Below are 13,878 nucleotides of genomic sequence, written 5' to 3'. Positions count from 1 at the left end.
TGATGCTTTTGTGTGAAGGATTGTGTTGAGGCTGACAGAGGTGCCTCCAGAGATTTTAACCTCTATGAAAGAATATAATATTGTGTCCCCACAGGTCACATATGTAGGTTGTAATAAACCAAACCTGCAAAACACATCTAAAGACCCCAAATATTAATAATAAATGTATCTTTGCTGCATGGAATATTTACTGTTATGTTATGTTGTTGAGGTCATACGTAGTCTTCCAGCCTTGAACATTGGTGTTTAACATGATTAATTATTAAAGTAAATAAGTGTTACATGAGTTCAACCAGGTTTGACTTTGGGTGCGGCAGTGCTGTGATGTCACTGAACCCAGCAGCGAGCACAGGTCAAACCACGTTGTGCTGAAAAGGCTTAAGTACAAGTAACTTAAAACTGTAATTAAAAACCGTTCTTGAGTGAATGTGCTGAGTTAAATTCCATCACTGCTCAGGGAGATTTTCTGAAATTAAATGTCTTTGTCACAAATGTTTCAAAGTAAATGTGTGAGAAAATTATTACACATTAATTTAAGTGTTTAATGACAGTTAACTTTGATAACTCTATATTGTCAGTCAGCTGCTTTTAACCAGTAAAAGAAAACTGAACAGCGTTTGAGGAAGAGTTAGAGAAATATATCAACAAAGCCCGAAGAGCCAAGAAGTATTTTACAACTAAAAACTGAGGACTTTTCAAATGTGCACCAGGTTTTATTGTTTTATTGTAAATGAGGAAGCAAAGTTCAGATTCACAGAGCAGCTCCTCCTCCTGGAATGAATCAAAGGTTGATAACTTCCTTTTCTCTCTTATCTTAAACACAGCGAGCTTCATTCTGTTCATGTCGTCGTGGATTCACAGTTTCACCAAATAACTTATTTAATGATGTTTGTTCCAACACTTCTGGAGATTGAAATGCTGGTTTAGCTCAGGGTCAATGTTGTAAAAAGTACCCAAAAGTGAAAATTGAGTAAAAGTAAAGATATGGTGTTAAAATATTAAGTCTTAAGGTTTCTGAATTATCTGAAGTAATTTTGTGGCAATACATGAACTTAGGCATCAAAAGAAGACAGTAAAAGTCAATAAGATACTGTATACTGAGGGTGGACGGGGGTCAACCGGTAATTAGGTCAGATATTTAGTATTTTTCTGATAGTCAAAATCAGATTAAACACATGAATTTAAAACTGTGCTACACTGGCTCTGATGCAGCATGTAATCTGCAAAATCATGAGTCACTAAAGTAATCAATGTAGTGGATCAAAAGTATGAGATTTACTTGTGTTGTGCAAGTATAAAGTAGCAGAACATGTACATATTCAAGCAGAGTACCTCAAAATTGTACTTAAATATACTTAGTTACCTTCCATTACTGCTCAGGGTGATGTTCTGAAATTGAACAGGTTCGTCAAAAATGCTTCAAAGTAGATCATCAATTTCAATATTTAATGACAGTTAACTTTGATAACTCTTTATTGACGGTCAACTGCTTTTAACCAGTAAAAGAAGAGTTAAAGAAATGTATCAACAAAGCCTGAAGAGCCAAGAAATACTTTATAGGTTTTATTGTTTTATTGTAAATGAGGAAACAAAGTTCAGATTCACAGGCGGCTCCTCCTCCTGGAATGAATCAAAGGTTGATGCCGGACAGAGTGAAATCCTCTCTGTCCATATACAGTATTTCCTTGTTCCCTCCCCTTCAGATATAAAGTTTGAAGAGAACTCATGTTGCTTAGATCAGAGCTCAAACTAATTTTGCATCCAAGGAAGTGAGACTCAGACAGTCGTTGGCACTGAGAGGTGAAATGGCGCAGAAAGAAGTTCAGCTGGACCGAGAAACTATCTCTTGTTCGATCTGTCTGGATCTACTGAAGGATCCGGTGACTGTTCCCTGTGGACACAGCTACTGCATGAACTGTATTAAAAATCACTGGGACGGAGAAGATGAGAAGGAAATCCACAGCTGCCCTCAGTGCAGGCAGACCTTCACACCGAGGCCTGCCCTGGTTAAAAACACCATGTTAGCAGTTTTAGTGGAGGAGCTGAAGAAGACTGGACTCCAAGCTGCTCCTGCTGATCACTGCTATGCTGGACCTGAAGATGTGGCCTGTGATTTCTGCACTGGGAGAAAACTGAAAGCCCTCAAGTCCTGTCTGCAGTGTGTGGCCTCTTACTGTGAGAAACACCTCCAGCCTCATTATGAATCAGCTACATTTAAAAAACACAAGCTGGTGGAGCCGTCCAAGAAGCTCCAGGAGAACATCTGCTCTCGTCATGATGAGGTACTAAAGATTTTCTGCCGTACTGATCAGCAGTGTATCTGTATTTTGTGCTCCATGGATGAACATAAAGGCCACGACACAGTGTCAGCTGCAGCAGAGAGGACTGAGAGGCAGAGAGAGCTGGAGGTGAGTCGACAAAACATCCAGCAGAGAATCCAGGACAGAGAGGAAGATGTGAAGGTGCTTCAACAGGAGGTGGAAGCCATCAATGGCTCTGCTGATAAAGCAGTGGAGGACAGTGAGAAGATCTTCACCGAGCTGATCCGTCTAATGGAGAAAAGACGCTCTGATGTGCAGCAGCAGGTCAGATCCCAGCAGGAAACTGAAGTGAGTCGAGTCAAAGAGCTTCAGCAGAAGCTGGAGCTGGAGATCACTGAGCTGAAGAGGAAAGACGCTGAGCTGAAGAAGCTCTCACACACAGAGGATCACAACCAGTTTCTACACAACTACCCCTCACTGTCAGCACTCAGTGAGTCTACACACTCATCCAGCATCAATATCCGTCCTCTGAAGTACTTTGAGGACGTAACAGCAGCTGTGTCAGAGGTCAGAGATAAACTACAGGACGTTCTGAGGGAGACGTGGACAAACATCTTACTGACAGTGACTGAAGTGGATGTTTTACTGTCTCAATCAGAGCCCAAGACCAGAGCTGGATTCTTAAAATATTCACGTGAAATCACACTGGATCCAAACACAGCAAACACACGTCTTTTATTATCTGAGGGGGACAGAAAAGTAACAAGAATGGAAGATGAACAGTCTTATTCTAGTCACCCAGACAGATTCACTGACTGGGCTCAGGTCCTGAGTAGAGAGAGTCTGACTGGACGTTGTTACTGGGAGGTGGAGAGGAGAGGGGGAGCAGTTGGAGTAGCAGTGGCCTACAAGAATATCAGCAGAGCAGGGGACTCATATGAAAGTTTATTTGGATGTAATGCCAAATCCTGGTCATTAGATTGTGACAATGACAGTTATAACTTTGGGTACAACAATATCGACACTCCCGTCTCAGGTCCCGAGTCCTCCAGAGTTGGAGTGTACCTGGATCACAGTGCAGGTATTCTGTCCTTCTACAGCGTCTCTGAAACCATGACTCTCCTCCGCAGAGTCCAGACCACATTCACTCAGCCTCTCTATGCTGGACTTTATCCTGAAACCACTGCTGAGTTGTGTAAACTCAAATAGACAGAAGTCATTTCAGGGACAGTGGGTTAAACTCTGTGTTTGAATCCTTAAACTTATTTTGTCTTCATGTTTGTTGCTGACAGCTGATTGTTGTGGCATTTCTTCACTGCACAGAGATCACCTGTCAATCAAACACTATGGGCGGGACTTTGACATCTTCTCATTTGTCTCTCTGTAAATGTTTGAGTTTCTTTAGGCGGCGCTCCTTCCTGTGTCTGTTCAGCCGTGGAGGCCCTCACTGCTCATGATGACTTTTGTTTAGCTCAACTGACATTTCTCTGCATGAAAGTGTAAACGTGTTCAGTCTCATTTCAAGTCATTGAGACACAATCATTTATGGTCGGTGGAGATTAATGTTGTCCTTGACTCAACCAGTGAATGACTAAACTTTTACAACAAATGGAAAATGTGCAGCCTAGATCAGCTCCAGCCATAAAATCACTAAATGAATGTGTGATTCTTTACATGTGGTTACGAGTAGTATATGTTCTTTCACCAGAATTCAAGAAATCACAATTTTTTTATTTATTTTTTTGTTCACTGTTGGGTGGTATATTGTAATCTCTGTGTCGTCAGGTTATTGGTAGCTTGTTTTGATACACGGCTCATTTGACATTAGTTGAATTATGCTTCACACAGACTCAGGGTCTTTGCAATGTGAGCACCATTATTGTTTCTTTGTTCTTCCAGACACACACACAGACACACACGCACACACCTGTATGTAGTACATGTTAGTTAGATTGTGTGTTTTCATCTTTGTCTTAAATAAAAGACTTCTGAACCTTCATGCTGTCTATTTAATAGAGTACAAGAGTTAATGTTGCCAACCTCTTCTCTGTCAAGGACTCCAAAATCCTTCGACCATTACGAGCTGTTATGGTAATACTGGTTGTAGTTATTAAGTTAGTTATTAACCAGAGTTACAAACTGACAGCTTAGTACCTTTTTCTGAGACTGATTTGGTGGATTGGCTATCTTTTCCTTCTTCAAGGGTGGTGCCCCGAGGTGATCTAACGATAATTGGATCTTATTATTTAGCATAATTAATAATTATCCCTGATAATAATTAATTATTATTGATAGCCAAATTTAACCCCAAACTCCCTTTTCATGTTGAAGCACAACATATGGTGCCCCGTGTGAGGCAATGTACTGTTGGCAAACTTTCATAAATGTGCAATATTAATTTCAGCATAATTTGGCCAGTGCTAAAATTTGAGATTCACATCTTGAAAACTTGAGCCAAAGGTTTTCACATTTAACCCCACTACTCTACTACAGGAGTAGACATTGATTTGTACTTACAAACAATTGCAGTGTGGTGAGAATTGATTTATCAATCAAATTTATAACCCATTGAATTAACCAAACTCTTTTAGGTAATTAACTGCCACTTTGAGCCTTTGCTATTGCTGCTATCAATTCAAGTTGAAAGTGCTCTGTAGAAATTGCAAAAATTTCAGTTCAGCATTTGAATATCCTGTATTTGTTGCATTCTAGTCATGCTGTCAGAATCTGATGACAATTTAAGTGCTCCTCGTGTAAATCACAGCGTGCCACAGGCCCTGTGATACATGGAAGTTTATATCTGGCTGTTACTGCCTTGCATTTCAGCCTGAGTAAGAAGTAGAGCCGGAGATATAGCCACAGCATGCTGCCAGTCCTGTGAACATATGTTTTGTACTTTAGCCGTCACTACCACGTGTTTCAGCCCGGGTCAACGTTAAGAGACAATCCTCTGACTGTTACTGCTCTGCATTCCAGTTAGTGCATGTTGAAAGTTTGGAAGGCAAAGTTACACTTGTAAAACTGTGTTTATCTTTATTGGCCCCAATCTGTATGCCTACAAGAGCCACTAGATTGTGGCATAGCCACCCCTCCTCCACAGGAAGCTACCCTCTGTAGTGTAGGCCATAACACAGTTTGGTTCGGCTAGTGTACTCCTCCCAAGCTACATTATAGACTGTCTGCCAAAGCAACACCATAGCCAACCATACTGATTGTTGTTTAGACAACTTGTTTAACAATGGATGACCCCTGTGTAGAGCAATTTATATCTTCCCTGGCACAGAGTGTAAAACCTGGCTGCCCTGAATTCATTAGCAGGTTAAATCTCAGTGAGTGCAATGAAGAGATAGAGTCCCTGCTTAAGGACAGGTGTGATGTGCAGACCACATCCACAGGCCAGTTGTTAAGATCTTTGCTTCTGATCTTCCACAGGCAAACCAGCCTTGCTGTTCTGAGCAAAACAGCCCTAGAACAGGAGGTAGAACTTCTTAGATCGCATAATTCTAGTGTCCTCCATGAAGTTCAGATGGCTAATAAGAAAGCAATGCGCTATTTAGATTACCTGCACTCAGCAGAGTTAGATCTTTGCTCACACAAGGAGGAGTTGTTCAGGCTTAGGTCAGAATGTATTTCCCCACCACAGTCGTTCAGCCAATGTGATTCTGGTTGCTCTAAGTCACACTCCTCCCTTGATGGAAGGTTAACTCCCTCTCCACACAGAAGATGTGAACAATTCCCAACTGACCCCAAGTCCTTGGGAATGAAGTCAGTTCCTCAACCTCCACTGAGAGACTGAGATGACAGTTTACATGACTTCCCATCTTTCTGAAACAGACTGTGAAGTCACAGGTAGTTGAATCCCCAGAAGATATTCTGCCCACTGTTCCCAGTCTCTGATGCATGACACCTTCATCAGTGCCCATCCCTCCGAAAGGGGGACCAGATCACTCCAGGAGTGCCCCGCCTCCTCTCTGCACCTCCATGAGAGTGATAGCAGCTGTCCTGCCCCTGCCTCTCAGCTAGGTGATCTAATGAAAATACTTATAATTTATAATAATTAATAATTATCCCTGATAATAATTAATTATTATTGATAGCCACATTTAGCACAGAAATCCCTATTAATGTTGAAGTACAACACATGATTAACTGGACAATTCAATGTCAGAAAACATTTCAGTGAGTTCTGGATGTTGAACAGCTGAGTCCAACACTGGTTTTATTATTTTTTAAAGCCGGCAATGCAGTTTAAACAGATCCTAATGAGCTCAAAAATACAGAAATAAACTGTTGGATAACTGTCTCACAGAATGAATGGACTTAAAACTCCAGTTATTAATTCATCTGTCTTTCATGTTCTGTATTTGAATGAATATAATCAGTAAAAAGGTCGATTAAACTGAATAACAGGATGACTCGGTAATGTTGAAAACTGAGGAGCCGTCTCCAAACCCTCTGACTCTAAGAAGACTTTACCTCCTAACAGCTGAAGTGACCAGTGTTTAAAATGAGAAATGAGCTCTATTGTAAACAAGTGTTCAACACACGTCGTCTCTCTCCACCCCGCTCCTCTTCCTGGAGTGGATCGAAGCTTAATGACCCCTCCCTCTTCTTCCTGCTCTCAAACACAGCGAGCTCCACTCTGTGCAACTGTTTCCTCATTCACTCCCCTTCAGATCTACAGCTCGAGGATGGGTGTGACCAACATGCAGTGCAGTGCAGGAGCAGACAGGCACACATCACTGAAGCAACACATGCTGTTCAGATCAGAGCTCAAACTAGTTTCAGTTATCAGGAAGTGAAACTCAGACAGTCGTTTGCGCTGAGAGGTGAAATGGCCGAGAAAGGAGTTCAGCTGGATCGGGAAACTATCTCTTGTTCGATCTGTCTGGATCTACTGAAGGATCCGGTGGCTATTCCCTGTGGACACAGCTACTGCATGAACTGTATTAAAAGCTTCTGGGACGGAGAAGATGAGAAGAAAATCCACAGCTGCCCTCAGTGTAGGCAGACCTTCACACCGAGGCCTGCCCTGGTTAAAAACACCATGTTAGCAGTTTTAGTGGAGGAGCTGAAGAAGACTGGACTCCAAGCTGCTCCTGCTGATCACTGCTATGCTGGACCTGAAGATGTGACCTGTGATTTCTGCACTGGGAGAAAACTGAAGGCCCTCAAGTCCTGTCTGGTCTGTCTGGTCTCTTACTGTGAGAAACACCTCCAGCCTCATTATGATGTGGCTCAGTTAAAGAATCACAAGCTGGTGGAGCCGTCAGAGAAGCTCCAGGACAATATCTGCCCTCGTCATAATGAGGTGATGAAGATGTTCTGCCGTACTGATCAGCAGTGTATCTGTTATCTCTGCTCTGTGGATCAACATAAAGGCCACGACACAGTGACAGCTGCAGCAGAGAGGACTGAGAGGCAGAGAGAGCTCGAGGTGAGTCGACAAAACATCCAGCAGAGAATCCAGGACAGAGAGGAAGATGTGAAGGTGCTTCAACAGGAGGTGGAGGCCATCAATGGCTCTGCTGATAAAACAGTGGAGCACAGTGAGAAGATCTTCACCGAGCTGATCCGTCTCATGGAGAAAAGACGCTCTGATGTGCAGCAGCAGGTCAGATCCCAGCAGGAAACTGAAGTGAGTCGAGTCAAAGAGCTTCAGGAGAAGCTGGAGCAGGAGATCACTGAGCTGAAGAGGAAAGACGCTGAGCTGAAGAAGCTCTCACACACAGAGGATCACAACCAGTTTCTACACAACTACCCCTCACTGCCAGCACTCAGTGAGTCTACACACTCATCCAGCATCAATATCCGTCCTCTGAGCTACTTTGAGGATGTGACAGCAGCTGTGTCAGAGGTCAGAGACAAACTACAGGACGTTCTGAGGGAGATGTGGAGAAACATCTCACTGACAGTGACTGAAGTGGATGTTTTACTGTCTCAATCAGAGCCCAAGACCAGAGCTGGATTCTTAAAATATTCACGTGAAATCACACTGGATCCAAACACAGCAAATACACGTCTGTTATTATCTGAGGAGAACAGAAAAGTAACAAGAATGAAAGATAAACAGTCTTATTCTAGTCACCCAGACAGATTCACTGACTGGGTTCAGGTCCTGAGTAGAGAGGGTCTGACTGGACGTTGTTACTGGGAGGTGGAGAGGAGAGGGAGAGAAGTTGACGTAGCAGTCGCATACAAGAATATCAGCAGAGCAGGGAGGTCAGAGGAAAGTTTATTTGGACAGAATGACCAATCCTGGGCATTATATTGTAAGACTAACAGTTATTACTTTTGGTACAACAATATCAAAACTCCCGTCTCAGGTCCTGAGTCCTCCAGAGTTGGAGTGTACCTGGATCACAGTGCAGGTATTCTGTCCTTCTACAGCGTCTTTGAAACCATGACTCTCCTCCACAGAGTCCAGACCACATTCACTCAGCCTCTCTATGCTGGTTTTTGGCTTGATCAGGGAACCACTGCTGAGTTGTGTAAACTCAAATAGACAGAAGTCATTTCAGGGACAGTGGGTTAAACTCTGTGTTTGGATCCTTAAACTTATTTTGTCTCCATGTTTGTTGCTGAGAGCTGATTGTTGTGGCATTTCTTCACTGCACAGAGATCACCTGTCAATCAAACACTATGGGCGGGATTTTGACATCTTCTCATTTGTCTTTCTGTAAATGTTTGAGTTTCTTTAGGCGCCGCTCCTTCCTGTGTCTGTTCAGCCGTGGAGGCTCTCACTGCTCATGATGACTTTTGTTTAGCTCAACTGACATTTCTCTGCATGAAAGTGTAAACGTCTCTGTGCTCGAAATGTTTGTTGAATGTTTCTTTTGATGCGTTTGTATGTTGTTGTTTGAGAGAAAGCAGCAGAGCTTCCTTCATCGTAGATATTTAGTTGTCACCTTCTTGTACATTTGTAAAGAAATCTATAATCACATTTACATTTATTTGTTTGGCAGACCGAATGTTGTTGTTTTTGTCCAAATTGACTTACAGATAAGGGACTATTAAACTGTAATTATCATGATCATAATCAATAAGCAGATCATTCATTAGTTTCTTGTACATAGCTGAGATTCTGCTCAAACAAACTGACTGTGTGGATGAAGTGAATCTGTACATGAAATCACTGAACGAGAGTCATTTAACAGACTTTACTGATGGGATGTGTGAACAAACTGAAGCTTTATAAAATGAATAAACAAACATGAACAAAGTGTTTTCCACTTGTCTTCATTCCAGGGTATCATACAAAGCTGATGGAGAAAACAGCACCGTCACCTCACAGCGAGACGATCCTGGGTTGTAAAGTTTGAATCCAAATTTGATTCAAACTTGTTGTGACTCATGTTGTCCAGGGTGTCTTCTGTCAGTCCAAGAGTTGTTGTTTTTTTAATTATATTTAATTGGCAACAAACAAATGCATCTAAAACAGTCATGATTAGAGCTCCTGACAACTGTGATTGATTTATTGCACCATCACAGGTAAAGTTACTCCACCTTTTCCAGCACAACACCTGAGAGCTGATGTGAATAATATTTGTAAAGTGGAATCTCTTCTCTCCCATCTTTCCCATGTGACCTGAATGCAGCATCAGCGTTACAGGCTGTGACTCCTGTGAACAAACTGACACAGTGTGATATCACACGCATGTAAATGTGTCTTTACTGATGTTGTGTGAAGCTGCCAAAGGCTCAGTGAAGTTTGTACATGTCTTCCTGCAGTGAACATCACAGCAGCTCAACAACTGACATGTGAAAACTGATGCACAACACAAGAGGGCGCCTTCATCCTGCCGACCAGGGATGTAGTGGAGGTTAAAGCTCCTCAGCTCAGTTTGTCTGCATGTTTTACAGAAAAAAACTGTCCGATAACTGTCTCACAGAATAAATGCACTCATTAATTCATCTGTCTTTCATGTTCTGTATTTGAATGAATATAATCAGTAAAAAGGTCGATTAAACTGAATAACAGGATGACTCGGTAATGTTGAAAACTGAGGAGCCGTCTCCAAACCCTCTGACTCTAAGAAGACTTTACCTCCTAACAGCTGAAGTGACCAGTGTTTAAAATGAGAAATGAGCTCTATTGTAAACAAGTGTTCAACACACGTCGTCTCTCTCCACCCCGCTCCTCTTCCTGGAGTGGATCGAAGCTTCATGACCCCTCCCTCTTCTTCCTGCTCTCAAACACAGCAAGCTCCACTCTGTGCAACTGTTTCCTCATTCACTCCCCTTCAGATCTACAGCTCGAGGATGGGTGTGACCAACATGCAGTGCAGTGCAGGAGCAGACAGGCACACATCACTGAAGCAACACATGCTGTTCAGATCAGAGCTCAAACTAGTTTCAGTTATCAGGAAGTGAAACTCAGACAGTCGTCAGCACTGAGAGGTGAAATGGCCGAGAAAGGAGTTCAGCTGGATCGGGAAACTATCTCTTGTTCGATCTGTCTGGATCTACTGAAGGATCCGGTGACTATTCCCTGTGGACACAGCTACTGCATGAACTGTATTAAAAGCTTCTGGGACGGAGAAGATGAGAAGAAAATCCACAGCTGCCCTCAGTGTAGGCAGACCTTCACACCGAGGCCTGCCCTGGTTAAAAACACCATGTTAGCAGTTTTAGTGGAGGAGCTGAAGAAGACTGGACTCCAAGCTGCTCCTGCTGATCACTGCTATGCTGGACCTGAAGATGTGACCTGTGATTTCTGCACTGGGAGAAAACTGAAGGCCCTCAAGTCCTGTCTGGTCTGTCTGGTCTCTTACTGTGAGAAACACCTCCAGCCTCATTATGATGTGGCTCAGTTAAAGAATCACAAGCTGGTGGAGCCCACCACCAAGCTCCAGGACAATATCTGCTCTCGTCATAATGAGGTGATGAAGATGTTCTGCCGTACTGATCAGCAGTGTATCTGTTATCTCTGCTCTGTGGATCAACATAAAGACCACGACACAGTGACAGCTGCAGCAGAGAGGACTGAGAGGCAGAGAGAGCTCGAGGTGAGTCGACAAAACATCCAGCAGAGAATCCAGGACAGAGAGGAAGATGTGAAGGTGCTTCAACAGGAGGTGGAGGCCATCAATGGCTCTGCTGATAAAGCAGTGGAGGACAGTGAGAAGATCTTCACCGAGCTGATCCGTCTCATGGAGAAAAGACGCTCTGATGTGAAGCAGCAGGTCAGATCCCAGCAGGAAACTGAAGTGAGTCGAGTCAAAGAGCTTCAGCAGAAGCTGGAGCAGGAGATCACTGAGCTGAAGAGGAAAGACGCTGAGCTGAAGAAGCTCTCACACACAGAGGATCACAACCAGTTTCTACACAACTACCCCTCACTGTCAGCACTCAGTGAGTCTACACACTCATCCAGCATCAATATCCGTCCTCTGAGCTACTTTGAGGATGTGACAGCAGCTGTGTCAGAGGTCAGAGACAAACTACAGGACGTTCTCAGGGAGATGTGGAGAAACATCTTACTGACAGTGACTGAAGTGGATGTTTTACTGTCTCAATCAGAGCCCAAGACCAGAGCTGGATTCTTAAAATATTCACGTGAAATCACACTGGATCCAAACACAGCACACACACGTCTGTTATTATCTGAGGGGGACAGAAAAGTAGCAGTAATGGAAGATGAACAGTCTTATTCTAGTCACCCAGACAGATTCACTGACTGGGAGCAGGTCCTGAGTAGAGAGAGTCTGACTGGACGTTGTTACTGGGAGGTGGAGAGGAGAGGGGGAGCAGTTGACGTAGCAGTTGCATACAAGAATATCAGCAGAGCAGGGGACTCAGGGGAATGTGCATTTGGATTAAATGACAAATCCTGGTCATTAGATTGTGACAATAACAGTTATTACTTTTGGTACAACAATATCAAAACTCCCGTCTCAGGTCCTGAGTCCTCCAGAGTTGGAGTGTACCTGGATCACAGTGCAGGTATTCTGTCCTTCTACAGCGTCTCTGACACCATGACTCTCCTCCACAGAGTCCAGACCACATTCACTCAGCCTCTCTATGCTGGACTTGGTCTTTATGGTGAAACCACTGCTGAGTTGTGTAAACTCAAATAGACAGAAGTCATTTCAGGGACAGTGGGTTAAACTCTGTGTTTGAATCCTTAAACTTATTTTGTCTTCATGTTTGTTGCTGAGAGCTGATTGTTGTGGCATTTCTTCACTGCACAGAGATCACCTGTCAATCAAACATTATGGGCGGGACTTTGACATCTTCTCATTTGTCTCTCTGTAAATGTTTGAGTTTCTTTAGGCGGCGCTCCTTCCTGTGTGTTTTCAGCCGTGGAGGCCCTCACTGCTCATGATGACTTTTGTTTAGCTGAACTGTCATTTCTCTGCATGAAAGTGTAAACGTCTCTGTGCTCGAAATGTTTGTTGAATGTTTGTTTTGATGCGTTTGTATGTTGTTGTTTGAGAGAAAGCAGCAGAGCTTCCTTCATCGTAGATATTTAGTTGTCACCTTCTTGTACATTTGTAAAGAATGTTGTTGTTGTTGTCCAAATTGACTTACAGATAAGGGACTATTAAATTGTAATTATCATGATCATAATCAATGAGATCATTCATTAGTTTCTTGTACATAGCTGAGATTCTGCTCAAACAAACTGACTGTGTGGATGAAGTGAATCTGTACATGAAATCACTGAACAAGAGTCATTTAACAGACTTTACTGATGGGATGTGTGAACAAACTGAAGCTTTATAAAATGAATAAACAAACATGAACAAAGTGTTTTCCACTTGTCTTCATTCCAGGGTATCATACAAAGCTGATGGGAGAAAGAAAAACACAGTGTGTTTGCAAATGCTTGCATGAATGAATTAGGCTGTTAGGCTTGCGGATAGGCTCTGGATAAATAAAGTGTCTATCTATTTGTGAACCTGCTGTCACCACTGCCACATAAATGTAAAAAATAAAATGTACCATATTTCCCTCTAAATAAGAATAAAATTATCAGAAAATATATATATACTCAAGTAAAGTACAAATGCTTTGGTCAGATTCCTAGTAAACTCCAGATGAGGGCGGTAATGAAACACTAAGGCTGGATTGCACCAACAAGGTTTAACTTTAAAATCAGATTAAATCATGGTTTATGTTTAAATTCTGTTGCACCAAACTTTATACCTAGTTTAAAATTAAAACAGATTAAATTTAAACCTCTCTTTAAACCTCAGTTTAATTTTTACTTTAAACCAAGTTTAAATTTAATTCTGTTGCACCAGAACTTTAAACTCCAATTTAAACTGTGATCGAGAATTAATTTTAAACTGACAGTTGGGAAGGTTTAACTTTAACAATGGCTGCATTTTTGAGGTGGATAGAGCAAAATAATGAAGTTCCTCGAAGAAAACTGAGAGACAGGCTCAATCCTCTTGAATTTTACGATGAGGAGGAATTTTTGGTGAGATACCGGTTTACCAAGGAAACAGTTTTGGAGCTGAACAGGAAGACTGGACCAACTGTCAAACATGGCAGTGACAGAAATGCAGCTGTACCACCGATGCTACAACTCCTGGTTGCCCTGAGGTTCTACGCTACTGGCTGTTTCCAGAGGGTGGATGGAGACCTGTTCGGTCTACACAACTCAACTGTT

General features: G+C 42.5%; 1 protein-coding gene and 1 long non-coding RNA gene across 2 annotated transcripts in view; one reads left to right on the top strand and one right to left on the bottom strand.

The window, feature by feature from the left end:
* LOC311275423 overlaps positions 1 to 13,878 on the bottom strand; it is an 81,378-nt gene that overhangs the window by 10,356 nt on the left and 57,144 nt on the right. The window lies entirely within an intron of this gene.
* LOC311274824 (uncharacterized protein) lies at positions 1,806 to 12,337 on the top strand (the record flags this gene model as incomplete). The annotated part of the gene is made up of 3 exons (XM_084382820.1): positions 1,806 to 3,468; positions 6,893 to 8,752; positions 10,509 to 12,337. 3 exons carry the CDS (start codon positions 1,806 to 1,808, stop codon positions 12,335 to 12,337), a joined length of 5,352 nt encoding a protein of 1,783 aa, XP_084238946.1.

This window comes from Pagrus pagrus (genome assembly GCF_965226575.1).
Source record: "Pagrus pagrus genome assembly, chromosome: 19".
Taxonomy (NCBI): domain Eukaryota; kingdom Metazoa; phylum Chordata; class Actinopteri; order Spariformes; family Sparidae; genus Pagrus; species Pagrus pagrus.
Note: the sequence above shows the minus strand (reverse complement) of the source record. Positions and strands in the feature narration are given on the sequence as shown.